Source organism: Thalassophryne amazonica, chromosome 12 (assembly GCF_902500255.1).
Source record: "Thalassophryne amazonica chromosome 12, fThaAma1.1, whole genome shotgun sequence".
NCBI lineage: Eukaryota > Metazoa > Chordata > Actinopteri > Batrachoidiformes > Batrachoididae > Thalassophryne > Thalassophryne amazonica.
In genome coordinates, this window is record NC_047114.1 from 58,957,688 (window position 1) to 58,973,147 (window position 15,460).

The 15,460-nt window shown below is 40.0% G+C and overlaps 1 protein-coding gene and 1 long non-coding RNA gene across 2 annotated transcripts in view; one reads left to right on the forward strand and one right to left on the reverse strand.

The window, feature by feature from the left end:
• Window positions 1-3,640: 3,640 nt before the first annotated feature.
• LOC117521134 lies at window positions 3,641-6,025 on the forward strand. Its single transcript, XR_004563897.1, has 3 exons — window positions 3,641-3,854; window positions 5,478-5,481; window positions 5,898-6,025. It is a non-coding gene; the product is annotated as an uncharacterized LOC117521134 (long non-coding RNA).
• Window positions 5,897-15,460, reverse strand: part of LOC117521133 (calsyntenin-2-like) — a 604,232-nt gene continuing 594,668 nt past the window's right edge. The window contains exons 13-18 of the mRNA XM_034182465.1: window positions 13,465-13,664; window positions 13,127-13,294; window positions 12,515-12,660; window positions 6,682-6,802; window positions 6,260-6,447; window positions 5,897-6,099 (exon numbers count right to left, since the gene is read on the reverse strand). Coding sequence (XP_034038356.1) covers window positions 5,911-6,099; window positions 6,260-6,447; window positions 6,682-6,802; window positions 12,515-12,660; window positions 13,127-13,294; window positions 13,465-13,664 — 1,012 coding nt within the window. The 3' untranslated portion in view covers window positions 5,897-5,910. The remainder of the gene's footprint in view (window positions 6,100-6,259; window positions 6,448-6,681; window positions 6,803-12,514; window positions 12,661-13,126; window positions 13,295-13,464; window positions 13,665-15,460) is intronic.

Sequence of the window (15,460 nt, forward strand, 5' to 3'; positions counted from 1 at the left end):
TAACTTGTTTTATCTGGAGAATACACACACACACACACACACACACACACACACACACACACACACACACACACACACACACACACACACACACACACACACACACACACACACACACACACACACACACACACAGAGAGAGAGTCTGCTTCGTACCTTCTGAGATCTGACAGGATCAAGCTTACATAAAGCTGAGTGGCATATTGCAGTAAATATATTACTCCTTAAATATTTCACGCTTTTACAGTGACAACACACACCCTTAAAACATTCTAAATATCCAGTGCACATTAGTCACATGATCTTTGTATGTCTATGTATCTACAGTGGGGTAAATAAGTATTTTATCGTAGGTACACTTCAACTGTGAGAGACAGAACTTAAAAAAATTCTGAAAAATTACATTGATTTTTAAATCATTCATTTTATTGCATGAAATAAGTATTTGGTCACCTACCAACCAGGAAGAATTCTGGCTCTCACAGACCTGTTAGTTCTTCTTTAAGAAGTCCTCATATTCTGCACTCTTTACCTGTATTAATGGCACCAGTTTGAACTCGTGACCTGTATAAAAGACACCTGTTCACACACTCAATCACACTCCAACGTATCCACCATGGCCAAGACCAAAGAGCTGTCTAAAATGTTTTTCCTGTTTGATCATCCACTACAAACTACTGCAAACAGACATAGAACTGTATTTAAGAGGGTATCAATACTTAATTTGCTGTAGTTTTATAAATGGTAAAACCTTCCATGTTTATCAAAAATACATTGTATCAGTTAAACTTAATATGCGAAAAAAAATATTCCTGATGCCGTATGTCTTAAGGTTTTTTTTTTATTTTGGTATTTGTCCAGAATTACACCACTTGACTGTCATATATTGCATTACAATATCATTTAATAAATACATATCACCAAATGTGAGCGCTATCACTGTATAACATTACTTCTACATTTGTTTTTGGAATTAAAAAAAAAAAAAAAATCCATTGCAAAGGTTTGATATATAATTTGTCATATCTGGTTGTATACATTCTATTTAATCTGGATGCTAATGTCAATATTAGCTGCACGTTTGCAAAAACAATATTTGTTTCTCTAGTTCTGATGAACAAAATTAATGTGATTCTTGATCCACCTTTCTTTCACCCTGTTTTTCACTTTCCTATTAACTACAAATTACAGTACTGAAACGTATGTTCTGTAATGTTATAAGAGCTGTACGGTTAAGGCTGGCTGTCTTTTGCAGCTTTAATGAAGTTTATGCATCATATTCCTGAATTTATGAGTGCAGCAGAGTCCAGTCTGCTCTCTGGAGGAACTAATGGACATTTAATGAAGATATAACATTTATCTGTATTAAAACACAGAGACAGAAGCCATTTACTTCATTTTCATAAATGTCACTGAATCCTGTTTTTATGCAATTCCAGAAAATATTTTGTCCTTTCTGAAGGTGTGAAACTTCAATTTGGATTATTGTCACCCAACAGATTATTGTTCCTTCCACATCCTTTACCTGTGCATGTCAACATCCATACTGATGTTTGATTCATGTTGTAATTTACTTCTCTGTGTGGTGCACAAAGCAGAGCCAGCGATGTGTTCTAGATTCTAAACAAGTCTTTATTGGTCAATATACAGAAAACAGTGGGATGACCACTAAAGAGAGAGAGGAATCCCAAACATTTTGTTTACAAAAAGAAAAACGGATATACAAAATAACTGTTTTGCGTATTTTACAGGGTTTGTTTTTATATGTAAACAGATCTTTTGCCTACTATTTCAGAAGCACAACAAGACAGCAGAAGGTTTCACAAAGATGACATCACAATCACAGGTGTTTAAAGGCAAACAGAGTGAAGGAAAAGTACCAGCTAAAATCCCAGTAATAGTCACTGATACTGTCTGAACATGAACAGGGGACAGATTAGAGGCTAATTCAAAGAAAAACCATCTTACTCACTTTCAGAATCAACATATTTGACAGGAACAAGATTCAACCATCAGTGAAATGTCCATTTCTGCTTTTAGATATGGTAACATTTTCCAAAAGCACTGACCTGATGAGAGATTTCCAGACCAACAACAAAATACCTGTTTCTATTTACTGGTCCTTTACTTATTTATTTTACCAGACCCAGCATTGCATAGAGGGCTATCTCTCCTGTAGAACACAAACGTGTGGAAAGATCGATGCATATAAACTGAATGTGCCTGTAAGGGTTCATCAAAGATCAAAGATGACATTAGACCACAGCGTGCATGTAGTAGAGTGCACAAACACTGCAGAGCACACTTTAAAATAGTCATCAGCTTGTCTGATTTGCAAAAGTGTTTGAACTTTAGAATCCATTATCCCACCTGCTGATTATTTGATGGTAATTTAAAGGTACTCATGACAACATATTAACTGTTAATCAGTCTGCTTTGTGTTACTGACACACAATATTTGTACAGTGACTTACGCGTCTGTGTGTGTTTGCCTTGGGATGCCACAATGGAGCTGAAATTCAACAGTCAAGATGTGTTTGTAGTTTTGACTATTAGCTTTAATTCAAGGGACTAACAAAACTATTGTATTAACCATTTAGGAAATAGAAGACATGAAAAATCAGGTACAGTTCACAAGAAGACACGTGGGACACTCAAGCCTAGACCTGACCTGTTTTCTCACAAGAAAGTCCTTCTTTGTTCCTTGCAACATGAAGTAGTATCACTGGTGGTGAAATACAAAAAAACTGGACTATCAATACTTCATAGTTATCACTGGTATTTTGGTGGCTTCCCTCACTAGTCTTCTGTACAGTCACTCAGTTGTTGAGAACTGCCTACTTCACACAGATTTACCACACAGAACCATACTGTATTTCTTGATGATTGATGGAACTGAATTCCAAGACACAAACCGTGACTTGAAAATGTCCATGTATCCATCCCCTGAATTGTTTAAAGAAAACTGGCTGTAAAAAATGATGAATTGTATTAAAATAGTTATATTTAGTTTGTTCATTTACTTATGACTACCGAACATGAGGGGATTAGGTATGAAAATGGCTGTATTAACTAAATGGTTAAACCCTTTGAATGAAAGCTGAAAGTCTGCAGTTGTGGTTGAAAGTTTACATACACTCATCATAGGCATGAATGTCATAGTACTTTAGGACTTTTAGTGATGCCCTTGAACTGGTCGTTTGCCAGGGTGGAGTGATTGTACAGCATACATCATTGACTTAACAAAAAAGAAAAAAAGAACAAAAAAGATTTTGTTTGAAGGTTAGAAGGTTGAAACTTGGCCACAATTGAGTGGTCCAGCAGGACAATGATCCCAAACACACATTGAAACTGGTTCTGGGTTGGATAAGGCAGGTTAACCTTAAGCTTCTGTAATGGTCTTCCCAAGCCCCAATCTTAACCCTATTGAAAATTTTGTGGACTACTCATAAAAGTCGGGTCCGTGCCAGGAAACCAACCAATTTAAATGAACTCTACCAATTTTAACAAGAAGAGTATGCCAGAAGCTTGTTGATGGCTACCCGGAGGATCTGGTCGAGGTGCAGCTCGCTAAGGCGCAAATAAGAAAATATTAGTAGGGGTGTATGTATATATTTGAGCCTGTATGTATAATTTTGTGTAAAATCAGAGCTTTGAGTTTTCTGAGCCACTGATTACTCTGTAATCACCTGTGGCCAGAAGAGGGCGATGGTTCATTAAAAATGACACCATGAGACAATACAAGGTGGCTTTTGCAGCAGTAGACTGGACAGTTGTTAGAATTTGATCATGTAGTGGAACAACAGAGACAGATGTCAACAAAAACAATGCTTGGGTTTATATGTTTTATATATGTAAGAATCAGTGGTGGGCACAGATAACCAAAAAATTAACTTCGATAACAGATAATCAAATAACTGAAAAGTTATGTTCAATAAAGATAAGACCATAGACCACCCAAAAACCTATCAGAAGTTACAGATAACCAATAAATTCCAATATTATCTCTGGCACATTTACAACTACTAGTAAAACACATTTAATAGCTTCTAGTAATATTAAAAATAACAACAGACCCAAACAATAAGACCACACTTTTTTCTTTCAACATTCTGGCCCTGCTGGAAGCTCTTGTTTACTACAGCGCTCCCAGGACAGCAGAACTGCAAGAGCAGCCATAAAGCCAGCTCTCTATCAATTACAACACTCTGGTCAGGCAGAGGTCTTGAAAAATAAAGTCATGCTGAGTTATGGTTTTGATTTATAAATAACATTAATACCGATAGAATAACTCCATTAATGTCAATTCTGTCATTTGTACGAAGTTAAAATATAACATATATCTTTTAATGTTGAATAATGCACTAATTCTGAGGTTTTGTAACAAACAGACAGATCGCAAAGGATTCTGGGTAAAAGTGCCTCTACTAAACACTGATTGGTTCAGTCATTCATTATGTAAACCAACACGTTAATGTGACGTCTGTTGTGTGTTGGTGCTTAAAGATAAATGTGCTTTTGTAAAATATTCCATTTTTTTATTTGTAAAAACAGGCATTTTTACGGAGCCCTGGAAGTGTCATCGCAAAATGTTTTGAATGTGGAGAGAATGTGCGCACGTTTTATGATGTTGTAAAACGATTTTTCATGCAGGAATTTTTTGGACCGAGTTTCAGGTTAATCGTGCATCCTGCATCGTGTAGTGTACATGGAGTATCAAGCTGCGGTCAACATCTGACGACCACCTCCTGATCGACGATCGTATGGTCGAATGAGAATCAAACCTGTTTGATATATTATTGTGGTCGGCGGCCGTCGTGAGGGTTTCCTGCTGCTGAAAAGCTACAAGCATCCAAATGCTTGCATTGTGCCTGTGCAAACACTGCAGAGCTGGCTTGTAATGTTATTATTATTATTATTATTTTGCTGATGTTTTGTTTTGTTTTTAAACTTCATCTGTAAAAAAAAAAAAAAAAAAAAAAGCCATTTGCAAAGCCAAAAAGTTATATTTGACCGGGGTCAAAATAAATAGAACACTGCCATCTACTGGTTCCCAGGCGCTTAGTACTTAGGGCGAATACTGCCATGAACACTACTGGCCAGTAGATGGCAGTAGAGGCCTTGAAAACAAAATTCCAGATAATCCCTGTCTGCTACATTTAAAATGAATGGAATTTAACAAACGCAAATACAAAACCAACGTCTATAAATGCAGAGAATATATTCAAGAGAGTTTTAGGCACTAGAGTTTAATGCTGTTGTCCGTGGAGCCTGAACAGAGTGTCTGAAATGCATTTGTCCTGTCGTGACGTACTGAGATTACATCATCGTACCCATAATGCACTGCGGGGCACAGCATGTGCTCACAAAACCTTAAAAATTAGCACATTACTTTAAAACTAAAACATATATCTGATATTTTCACTTTATAAAACTTCAGACATGACAGTCATTTTAAATAACTTGTCCAAAATTAGTTTGGTTAAAATTTGAACCATAAGTTAAAAATGTATGCCTCTGGATGACATAGGTGATATTGCGAGCATATCGGTATGGTGTTAAAGGAAATTTTTTTTTTTTTTTGATGGCCATTTCGGCTTTGTCTGCAAAGGATTGAGATGCTTTTCATACAAGCAATTCTCTTCTGTTTGCAGAGATAATAACTGTGCTTCTGTTACAAAACTTTTAACAGGTGGGTGCTAAGCTGATTTTAAAAATGCTTGTCCTTGTTCAACTTTGTTTACTGGTTTAAAAGTTATCGGACAAAAATTAATATGAAGATAATTGGTCCAATAATGGTTTTTAAAGTTATCTAAAAAGATAATCTGATAATGAAAACATTATCTTCAATAATTATCTGTTATCGGATTATCGGAGGTGTGCCCACCACTGGTAAGAATGTGTTTGTGGTTAATATGTTATGGAGGAACTGTCCCACTCAAGTCTTCTCTCTTGCTTCCTCTCCTTTCCCTCACCGCCTTCCTCTTCATCACTGTTGTTTGACACGGTACTTGAAATTTCTCCCATCTGCTCCTCTTCCTCCTCCTCACGTTCTTCTTCTTTGATCTCCTCATTCAGTGCTTGAGGTGCTGTTATGTTCTAGAGAAACCAGTGGGAGTTTGTAAGATTTAACATATTGTAGATCCTACATCCTGTCTCTACATTGAGGCAACAAATTTGCAATGTGTTTGGAGAGAAATGTCTAACCAGGTGCACCAATGTTTTTTGTCAAATTGAGAGCATCAGCTTCCAGCTTTACCTCCATGGGGTTGACAATGATTGTGAGTGCAGAGTTGTCCCAGTCCACCTCAGGGTCTTTGACACCATTCTCTTCTTCTGTAGACCCCTCCTGATAGGTGGCATGGATCTTGTAGACGCCAATAACCACAACCACCACCAGGGCGGCGATGCAAACCACAATCATTGCTGTGGCTGCTGGAGGTGCTGCTGTCGGCAGAAAGGAAGAACAAAATGTGTGTATGTGTGTTACTTTAAGGCCCTTATTTAATTTCATAGAGCAGTATTTTTACAGATTTTAAAATAAACAGATAAATGACAGAACCTCATCCTGGTGTTAAAATGTATTATTGATTTAACGGCTGTACTAGTAGACATGAATATTTTTTACAGACTGCCGTGAATCGAATGTTCTCAGCAGCACACATCACTTGTGTGACTTACCTGACATGTGTGAATTGAGAGTGTGTATCATGAGCGGGTGATGAACGGGTCTCATGTACTGTGATTGGGCAGTCATATGATTCACATGTTCCACAGGTGGGGAGTGGTGAAGAACAGTAACCTAAAGGGATGTAACAAAGTGTGTTAACCTCAGACAACATATATGACGACCCTGGGCTTACCATTGACAAGTCGTGCTTTTCTGCAGAATGCTTTTACAAAGTACAGTTCAGTGATTTGGCCCTTTGAATGTCTGATCCTAAAATTAACAGACTGCTTGGGATCATCAGGCCAATCACACATACCAAGTTTGGGGTCAATCAGCCAATTCGGAAACAAGTTATTGCACTCAAGATTTTTACCATTTATGCTTCAGTGACCTTGACCTTTAACCTTTTGAACCCAAATCAACAAGATTCTTGGGGTCATTATGCATAATGTACAACCCCAATTCCAATGAAGTTGGGACTGTGAAGTCATCTGGCCGTTAGTGATCGAATATAGGTGAGGCAGAGGCAAGATGACGTGGTCCACAATTGTAATTTTTACTATATCTGTTTTTTCCCCCCCCAAAAAAACCCCAGTGCATAAAGTACAAAGTGCCTAGAGAGGTGGGTGGTGTAGTCTCTTTCCCAGCAGCCACCCAGAGTTAGCTTCCAGGCTCCTTTTTTATCTGGTCTGGCTGATTGGGTTGACCCATTAGAATCTAACAAGGTAAGAACTGAAAAAAAACTAACTCACAAAACCTGTTTGAAAAACCTCCATAACTTTAACTAAACCAAACCCATTTAAAAGCCCAACATCTCTGTACATAAAACCCTGAAACCAAACACCCCTGCTAACTAATATCCATAAGCCAATAAACCCCTTAACCTGTCCCCCCCTCATATTCTCCTGCCCTGGTTTGGCCCGGAACCTTTATCATGGGGACGTGTTACTGGTGGGACATGTTTGCCACCTGGACACAAAACAGAAGGTAAGGGAGACAGATTACAGCTATTCATTAAAACACCGCAATACACATCAACACCAAACACTAAAACAACCTAAAACATATTGCACAACATTTTTGCACTTCCAAATTACAACTGATTGGTACACCAACATACACCAAACACTAAAACAACCTAAAACATATTGCACAACATTTTTGCACTTCCAAATTACAACTGATTGGTGACCTAATGTCTCCCTCGCTCCTCCAGGGCCCACTGCCTCCAAATCCAAACAATGGGTGAAAGAGACATTATTCAATAAAATGTATACGAGTATTTCTTTAAAACCAATCATGTGCAAATTATTCAAATGTGCAAAAAGTTGTTAAGGTGCTGAGTGCAGTCCATTGTGCAAATGTGCATCAAAGTGCTTAGTGAACAGAGTAAATGTGCAAGTGTGAAATCACTTAGTAACAAATTGGCTATTTGTTACAGGGACGTTGTGAACAATGTAAATAAAAACAGAATACAATGATTTAAAAACCCTCTTCAACCTATATTCAACTGAATACACCACAAAGACAAGATATTTAATGTTCAAACTGATAAACTTTCTTGTTTTTGTGCAAATATTTGCACAATATTTGCAGAGGACACGGCGCCCATGATTTCCAAAAACAATTTGAAATGTGGACTCATCAGACAACAGCACACTTTTCCACTTTGTGTTTGTCCATTTCAGATGAGCTCGAGCCCAGAGAAGGCGGCGGCGTTTCTGGATGTTGTTGATGTATGGCTTTCGCTTTGCATGGTAGTTTTAACTTGCACTTGTAGATGTAGCGATGAACTGTGTTAACTGACAATAGCTTTCTGAAATGTTCCTGAGCCCACACGGTAAGATCGTTTACACAATGATGTTGGTTTTAATGCAGCTGCCTGAGGGATCGAAGGTCACGGGTATTCAATGTTGGTTTTCGGCCTTGCCGCTTACGTGTAGAAAGTTCTCCAGATTCTCTGAATCTTCTGATTATACTATGGATTGTAGATGGAATCCCTAAATTCCTTGCAACTGAACATTGAAAAACATTGTTCTTAAACTGTTGGACTGTTTTCATGCAGTTGTTCACAAAGTGGTGATCCTCACCCCATCTTTGCTTGAGAATGTCTGAGCCTTTTGGGGATGCTCCTTTTATACCCAATCATGACACTCACCTGTTTCCAATTAGGTGTTCTTTGAGCATTCACCAACTTTCCCAGTCTTTTGTTGCCCCGTCCCAACTTTTTTGAAACGTGTTGCGGGCATCCATTTCAAAATGACCAAATATTTGCGCAAAAACAACAAAGTCTATCAGTTTGAATATTAAATATCTTGTCTTTGTGGTGTATTCAATTGAATAGGTTGAAGAGGATTTGCAAGTCGTATTGTTTTTATTTACATTTTACACAACGTCCCAACGTCATTGGAATTGGGGTTGTACATACCAGGTCTGGTGACAATCAGAATGGGACAACTGAGGATATTTCACTCACAAGTGAAATGTCACATTGACTGACTGACTGACGACCACACATATGTGATGAAAAAGGTGAAATCAAATAAAGAACCAGTAACTAATGATGACTGGGGGGGGGGGTGACAGTACGTAAAAAGAGATGTCAGGCATGTTTTGTCAAACGTGAGATTTTAAGGCTTAGCTGAAGATCAGTTATGGTGAACTATGAGTCACATCTCTGCTTTTTGCAGATGATGTAGTCCTGATAGTGTCCCCAGAATGTGACCTCCTGACCCCCAGTGCTCATTGGGTCTGGAATGAGAATCAGCATCTGAAAATGTGAGGCCCTGCTGGAAATAGTGGATTTCTCAACTATGAATTGCTGCCTGACATGAACAAGATTAAGTACACTGTGGCAAAATACAACATTTATCTATCTATCTATCTATCTATCTATACATATATATATATATATATATATATATATATATACACGAGGTCTGTTAGAAAAGTATCGGACCTTTTAATTTTTTTTGCAAAAACCTGATGGCTTTGAATCACGTGTGCTTGCATGAGCAAACCTTGAACCTTCATGCGCATGCGTGAACTTTTCACGCCTGTCGATTGCATCATTTCCTGATCAGCAGCCTTTGTGTGGGACGTGTGCTGTGCGCTCAGAGACTTTTCATTACAAGGAAAAAGACGGAACGACTGGAGCAGCGCCGCATCAAATTTTGCCAGAAACTGGGCGATGGCCAGGTGGAAACCATTCAGATGATTCAGAAGGCTTTCGGTGACGATGCTTTGGGCATCACACACATTAAGAAGCGGTACAACCGGTTTAAAGACGTCCGCACAATGGTGGAGAGCGAGCCACGCTCCGGTCGGCCATCAACATGCTGAAATGACCAGATAATTTCCAAAGTGAACGCTGTGGTGATGCGGGACCGTCGTGTGACTGTCCAAGAAATTGCGGAAGAGGTGGACAGCAGCACTTTTTCGGTACATTCCACTGTGACAGAAGATTTGGCCATGAAAAGATTGGTGGTGAAATTCATGCTGCTGCTGATGGCGGCGCAAAAGCACCTCCGTGTTGGAAGTCTGTGACATGCCCACCTCTTCTACAATTTCTCGGATAGTCACACAACTGAAAAGTCACCGAAAGCGGTCTGAATCATCCGAATGGTTTCCACCTGGCTGTCGCCCAGTTTCTGGCAAAATTTGATGCGGTGCTGCTCCAGTCGTTCCGTCTCTTTCCTTGAAATGAAAATCCGCCGAGCGCACTGCACAATCCTCACACAAAGGCTGCTTACCAGAAAATGATGCAATCAACAAGTGTGAAAAAGTTCACGCATGCGCACGAAGGTTCAAGGTTGGGTCATGCAAGCACATGTGATTCAAATCCATCAGGTTTTTGAAAAAAAATAAAAAGGTCCGATACTTTTCTAACAGACCTCGTGTATGTGTGTGTGTGTATATATATATATATATATATATATATATATATACATACATACATACAGTGAGGAAAATAAGTATTTGAACACCCTGCGATTTTGCAAGTTCTCCCACTTAGAAATCATGGAGGGGTCTGAAATTTTCATCTTAGGTGCATGTCCACTGTGAGCGACATAATCTTAAAAAAAAAAAAAATCCGGAAATCACAATGTACGATTTTTTAATAATTTATTTGTTACTGCTGCAAATAAGTATCATCACCTGTGAAAATCAATGTTAATATTTGGTACAATAGCCTTTGTTTGCAATTACAGAGGTCAAACGTTTCCTGTAGTTCTTGACCAAGTTTTCACACACTGCAGCAGGGATTTTGGTCCACTCCTCCATATCGAGTTTCTCTAGATCTTTCAGGTTTGGAGTTTCAGCTCCCTCCAAAGATTTACTATTGAGTTCAGGTCTGGAGACTGGCCAGGCTACTCCAGGACCTTAAAATGCTTCTTACAGGGCCCCTCCTTAGTTGCCCATGGTTTTCTTGAGGTTGTTCTCATCCTCTAAACATGGTAAGTGGAGTTTATTCCAAAAAACGCTATTCTGGTCTCATCTGACCACATGACCTTCTCCCATGCCTCCTCTGGATCATCCAGATGGTTACTGGTGAACTTCAAATGGGCCTGGACATGCTTGAACAGGGGGACCTTGCTGCCCTGCATGTTTTTAAACCATGACAGCATCGTGTGTTACTAATGTAATCTTTGTGACTGTGGTCCCAGCTCTCTTCAGGTCACTGACCAGGTCCTCCTGTGTAGTTCTGAGCTTTCTCAGAATTATCCTTAGCCCACAAATCAAATGTTAATTTGATGCTTCTGTTACAAGTCTGTAAATAAAAATTTCAAATAAGTTCTCATTTCAAAAACGTGTGTACGATCAAAAAGTGGTAACATTTTATTGGCCCACCCTGTATATCTGCTATTATAGGCAACAGAGTGGTCGTCATCATGTCTCAAGGATCTTAAAATCGAGCAATATATCTACCTGGTGTACATTTACCATTAATGAAGGTACAATATAATTCCACCGGAGCCCCCAGAGGGAACCCACGCAAACTCAGGGAGAACATGCAAACTCCACACAAAGGACCAGGTGGGAAGCGATCATAGGACATTCTTGCTGTGAGGCAACAGTGCTAACCACTAAGCCACCATGCGGTAATTTGCCATTCGGTTCACAGTTCAGTACTCAACAATGGCCATGAAGTCTTGGTAGCTTAAAAAGAACAAATTTTTGGCAGACAACTTAGTGTGTACTAAGTTCTGAAGTGATTTTTTTTTTGGCACAATTGTCTGTCGTATTCATGAACCCCAACAATGATGTTGAGTAGGGCATGAACGGAGCCAGAAACATCAAACGCTAACGTTTTTTTTAAACTTTCATTTGGACTCAATGGCGAGATCTCGTTCATTCAAGTACAGGTGGCATGAAACAAAATGCAGAAAGGTTGTTTTCTTCCTCTGGTGTGACAGACAGGAACGTCTGTCTGACGGACTTTACAAAGTCTTTAGGCAGAGTAAGAAACTGAGATGGAGGTCAGACTAGAATCACTGCTCCTTGATGTAGTAAGGAGCCAGCCTGGGGTGGTTCATCTGTCTTTTCAGAACATCCTCAGGATGCTTTCATATGGATGTTTTCTGGGCACTTACAACTAGACTGGGACCCTGGAGTAGTTCCAGCACACTCAGGATGGTTTTATACTGTATGGCCCATCTGCCCTTAAAATTCCTTGGAACCTCTCAGGAGGAACTGGATGACTCAAGAGGACATCTAGAGGGCCTTACTTGGACTGCTGCCACAGCAGTCTGGTTTCATGGAGGAAAATGGATCAAGTGACAGAAAGAAGTGAAGATAGTCATTATCAGTTGAGATACGATGGATGAAAGCCTTCAAACTGACCTCCAAGTGGAACTCGTTGCTGATGTAACGTCCGTTGAGTTCAGAGCACGTGAGTCTGAACTTCCTGTCTCTGAGGGTGGCAGGTCGCCAGTTCCTGTAGCGAAGCTGTCTCAGTGCCTGCTCGTAATGGGCCATGGAGTCCACACCTTATGCATGAAAAAAAGTTGTCATACTCATATTTCATGTAGTACAACACAATAAAAAGTCCCTACGGCTGCTCCCTTGTTTGCACTTGGGGTCGCCACAGCAAATCCAAGGTGGATCTGCATGTTGAATTGGCACAAGTTTTACGCCGGATGCCCTTCCTGACGCAACTCCACATTACATGGAGAAATGTGGCAGGGGTGGGATTTGAACCCGGAACCTTCTGAACTGAAACCAAGCGCATTAACCACAATACATTTAGTTTAATAAGTAAAACTATAACATGTCTGACACGATTCAATTTCTGAGACCTTTACAGCTGTCCAACTGTGAGAGGGTGAATGTTCATCATAAGCCCATCGATTGCTGCTCAAAGGGCAGGCTATATTTTAAACCCTCCACAAAACATGAAGTCAGTTTGGAGGCCCTGTCGCATGTCGTCCTGTCAGCGTGTTACACCTGCTTTACCATATATGGATATTCCAGAGGTGGAGTTGGTGGCGTCCAGGTGTTTTCCCAGCAAAGCGTTGTGATGCAGCGCCAAACTCTCTGTCTCAGGATTCAGCTCATCGCCGATTACCAGAACGTCGCAGTAGTCCAGGTTATGCATCAGCTCCATCACACCTGGCCTGTGAGCTAAAAATCACACATTCATCACGCAAATAAGACTTAACATGACAGAATATCTAACAGCCAGCACGCACAATGGAAAGACGTTTGTGATGGAGTATGCTTTCAAATGCGAGTGCACACTAATGACAGCGATCGCAACACATTGCCAACCAGGAGGTCACCTCTGTACTCACATCCACCGTCTCCTTTAATGACTGTGCTCGTGATGTGCAGTTCTTTGAAGGGAGCCACGCCCAGCGGGCTCCACAGGTCGCCAGCTGGCCTGATGAGTCGATTAGATCCTGTAATGGTGATTTGTGGCTCACTGGGCGGCAGAACCATAACAATGGCCATAACATCGGGGATAGAGAGACACGTTTCCTCCCCAAAACACCTGGCAGAAGGAACAATAACAGGACCGGAGTTGATGCTTCACTGCTGAATTGTGAGGATGTTTCTGGATGTCGCCTGCTCCCTTTCTATGGATTTGTCATTAATGTGTCAGACTGTATTTTTCAAACTTCTTGTTAAATTGTCTATGTGATGCCTCATATTCACATGCTTTTGCTGAAATTGTACAGCTTCCATAACAAGGTAGGACTAAATAATCCAAACATGGAAAAAGCTAGAAGGGCACACAGCGAGTGCAGCCATTAGCCAACCAACAACAGAGTGCAATCTCAAATATGATTTTTCACTATGTAGGCTGGGTGATGATAAAATATATACTGCACTTTCAAGCTGTCACAGGTCATATACATGCTGGTGCAAGACACTTCTTTGTTCAGTTATTAGTTTCATCCTCCCTCTGTGGTACTCCGTGTTTCCCCTTTGCAGCTTTTGTTATTTGAGTTAGTTTTGGTCAATTAGTTTCTGAGGTTTCTCTATGTTCAGTCTTCCCCTCTGCGTTTGGAGCAGTACACTGGTTTCTCCTCTGATTTACTTTTGGTTTCATGTACTTCATCCCTTCTGTTAATTTTGCACTTGTGCCTCTTTCCTGTATGCTTTTGCATTGTTCCTCACATCTGTGAGGAACAATGTGAGCACATTTTATGTTACAGCCTTATTCCAAAATGGATGAAATTTATTTTTTGCCTCATTATTCTACACACAATACCTCATAATGACAATGTGAAAAAAGTTTTTTTTTTTAGATTTTTGAAAATTTATTAAAAACAAACAAGCAAAAAACTAAGAAATCAGATGTAAATATGTATTCGCAGCCTTTGCCATGAAGCTCAAAATTGAGCTTAGGTGCATCCACTTCCACTGATTCCTTGAGATGTTTCTACAGCTTAATTGTAGTCCACCTGGGGTAAATACAGTTGATTGGAAATGATTTGGAAAGGCAAACACTTGTCAACATATAAGGTCCCACAGTTCACAGTGCATGTCAGAGCACAAACCAAGCATGAAGTCAAAGGAATTGTCTGTAGACATCCGAGACAGCATTGTTGTGAGGCACAAATATAGGGAGGGGTACAGAAACATTTCTGCAGGTTTAAAAGTAGGGATGGGACCGTTCTGATCCAGTATGGATATCGACGTAATTCACAGATTGGAAATTTCCGATACAACCTGCAAAGTTTTCCGATCCAGGAAAACAATGTGAAACAGCTGTCTCCACAAGTGCTGCTTTGCTGCTCTGCACACTGCAGAGTGCAGGGAACAGATGGGGGGTCTCCGGACTGAGGTGTGTCTCTCACTGAGTCGGAGTACTGTATTGTGAGACGCCTTTGTTCGAGGGGTCTGTTCTGCAGTTAGCAGCCAGCTAACAGGCAGGAGTACTGTCGCAGACATCTTCACTGAACACCGCAAAGCAGGACAGGAACGTGCAATGTTTGCAAAGCTGTTGTACCGAGAGGTGGACACTCTGTCACAACCTGAATCAAACATTTGAAAAGTGCATTAGGAGTGCAAAGATTTTTTTTTTTTTTTTTTAACCGGGAGCAGAAAGAGAAACTGAGCAAGAGTATGACGAGTTACCCAGGCTGACTCCAGATCAGTAAATTAAGTACTTTTATTTTTTGGTGGTTACTTGTTGCGTTTTGAAAATGAGGCAATGCCTCTGTCCTGAAAATGGTTCATGTATTTGGAGCGGGTGTGCCATCTGGTGTTCAAGAGATAAAACTTCAGCCACTGACCCAACAATAAATAAAAGTGAATTCTTTCACCAAAACATCAAATTTC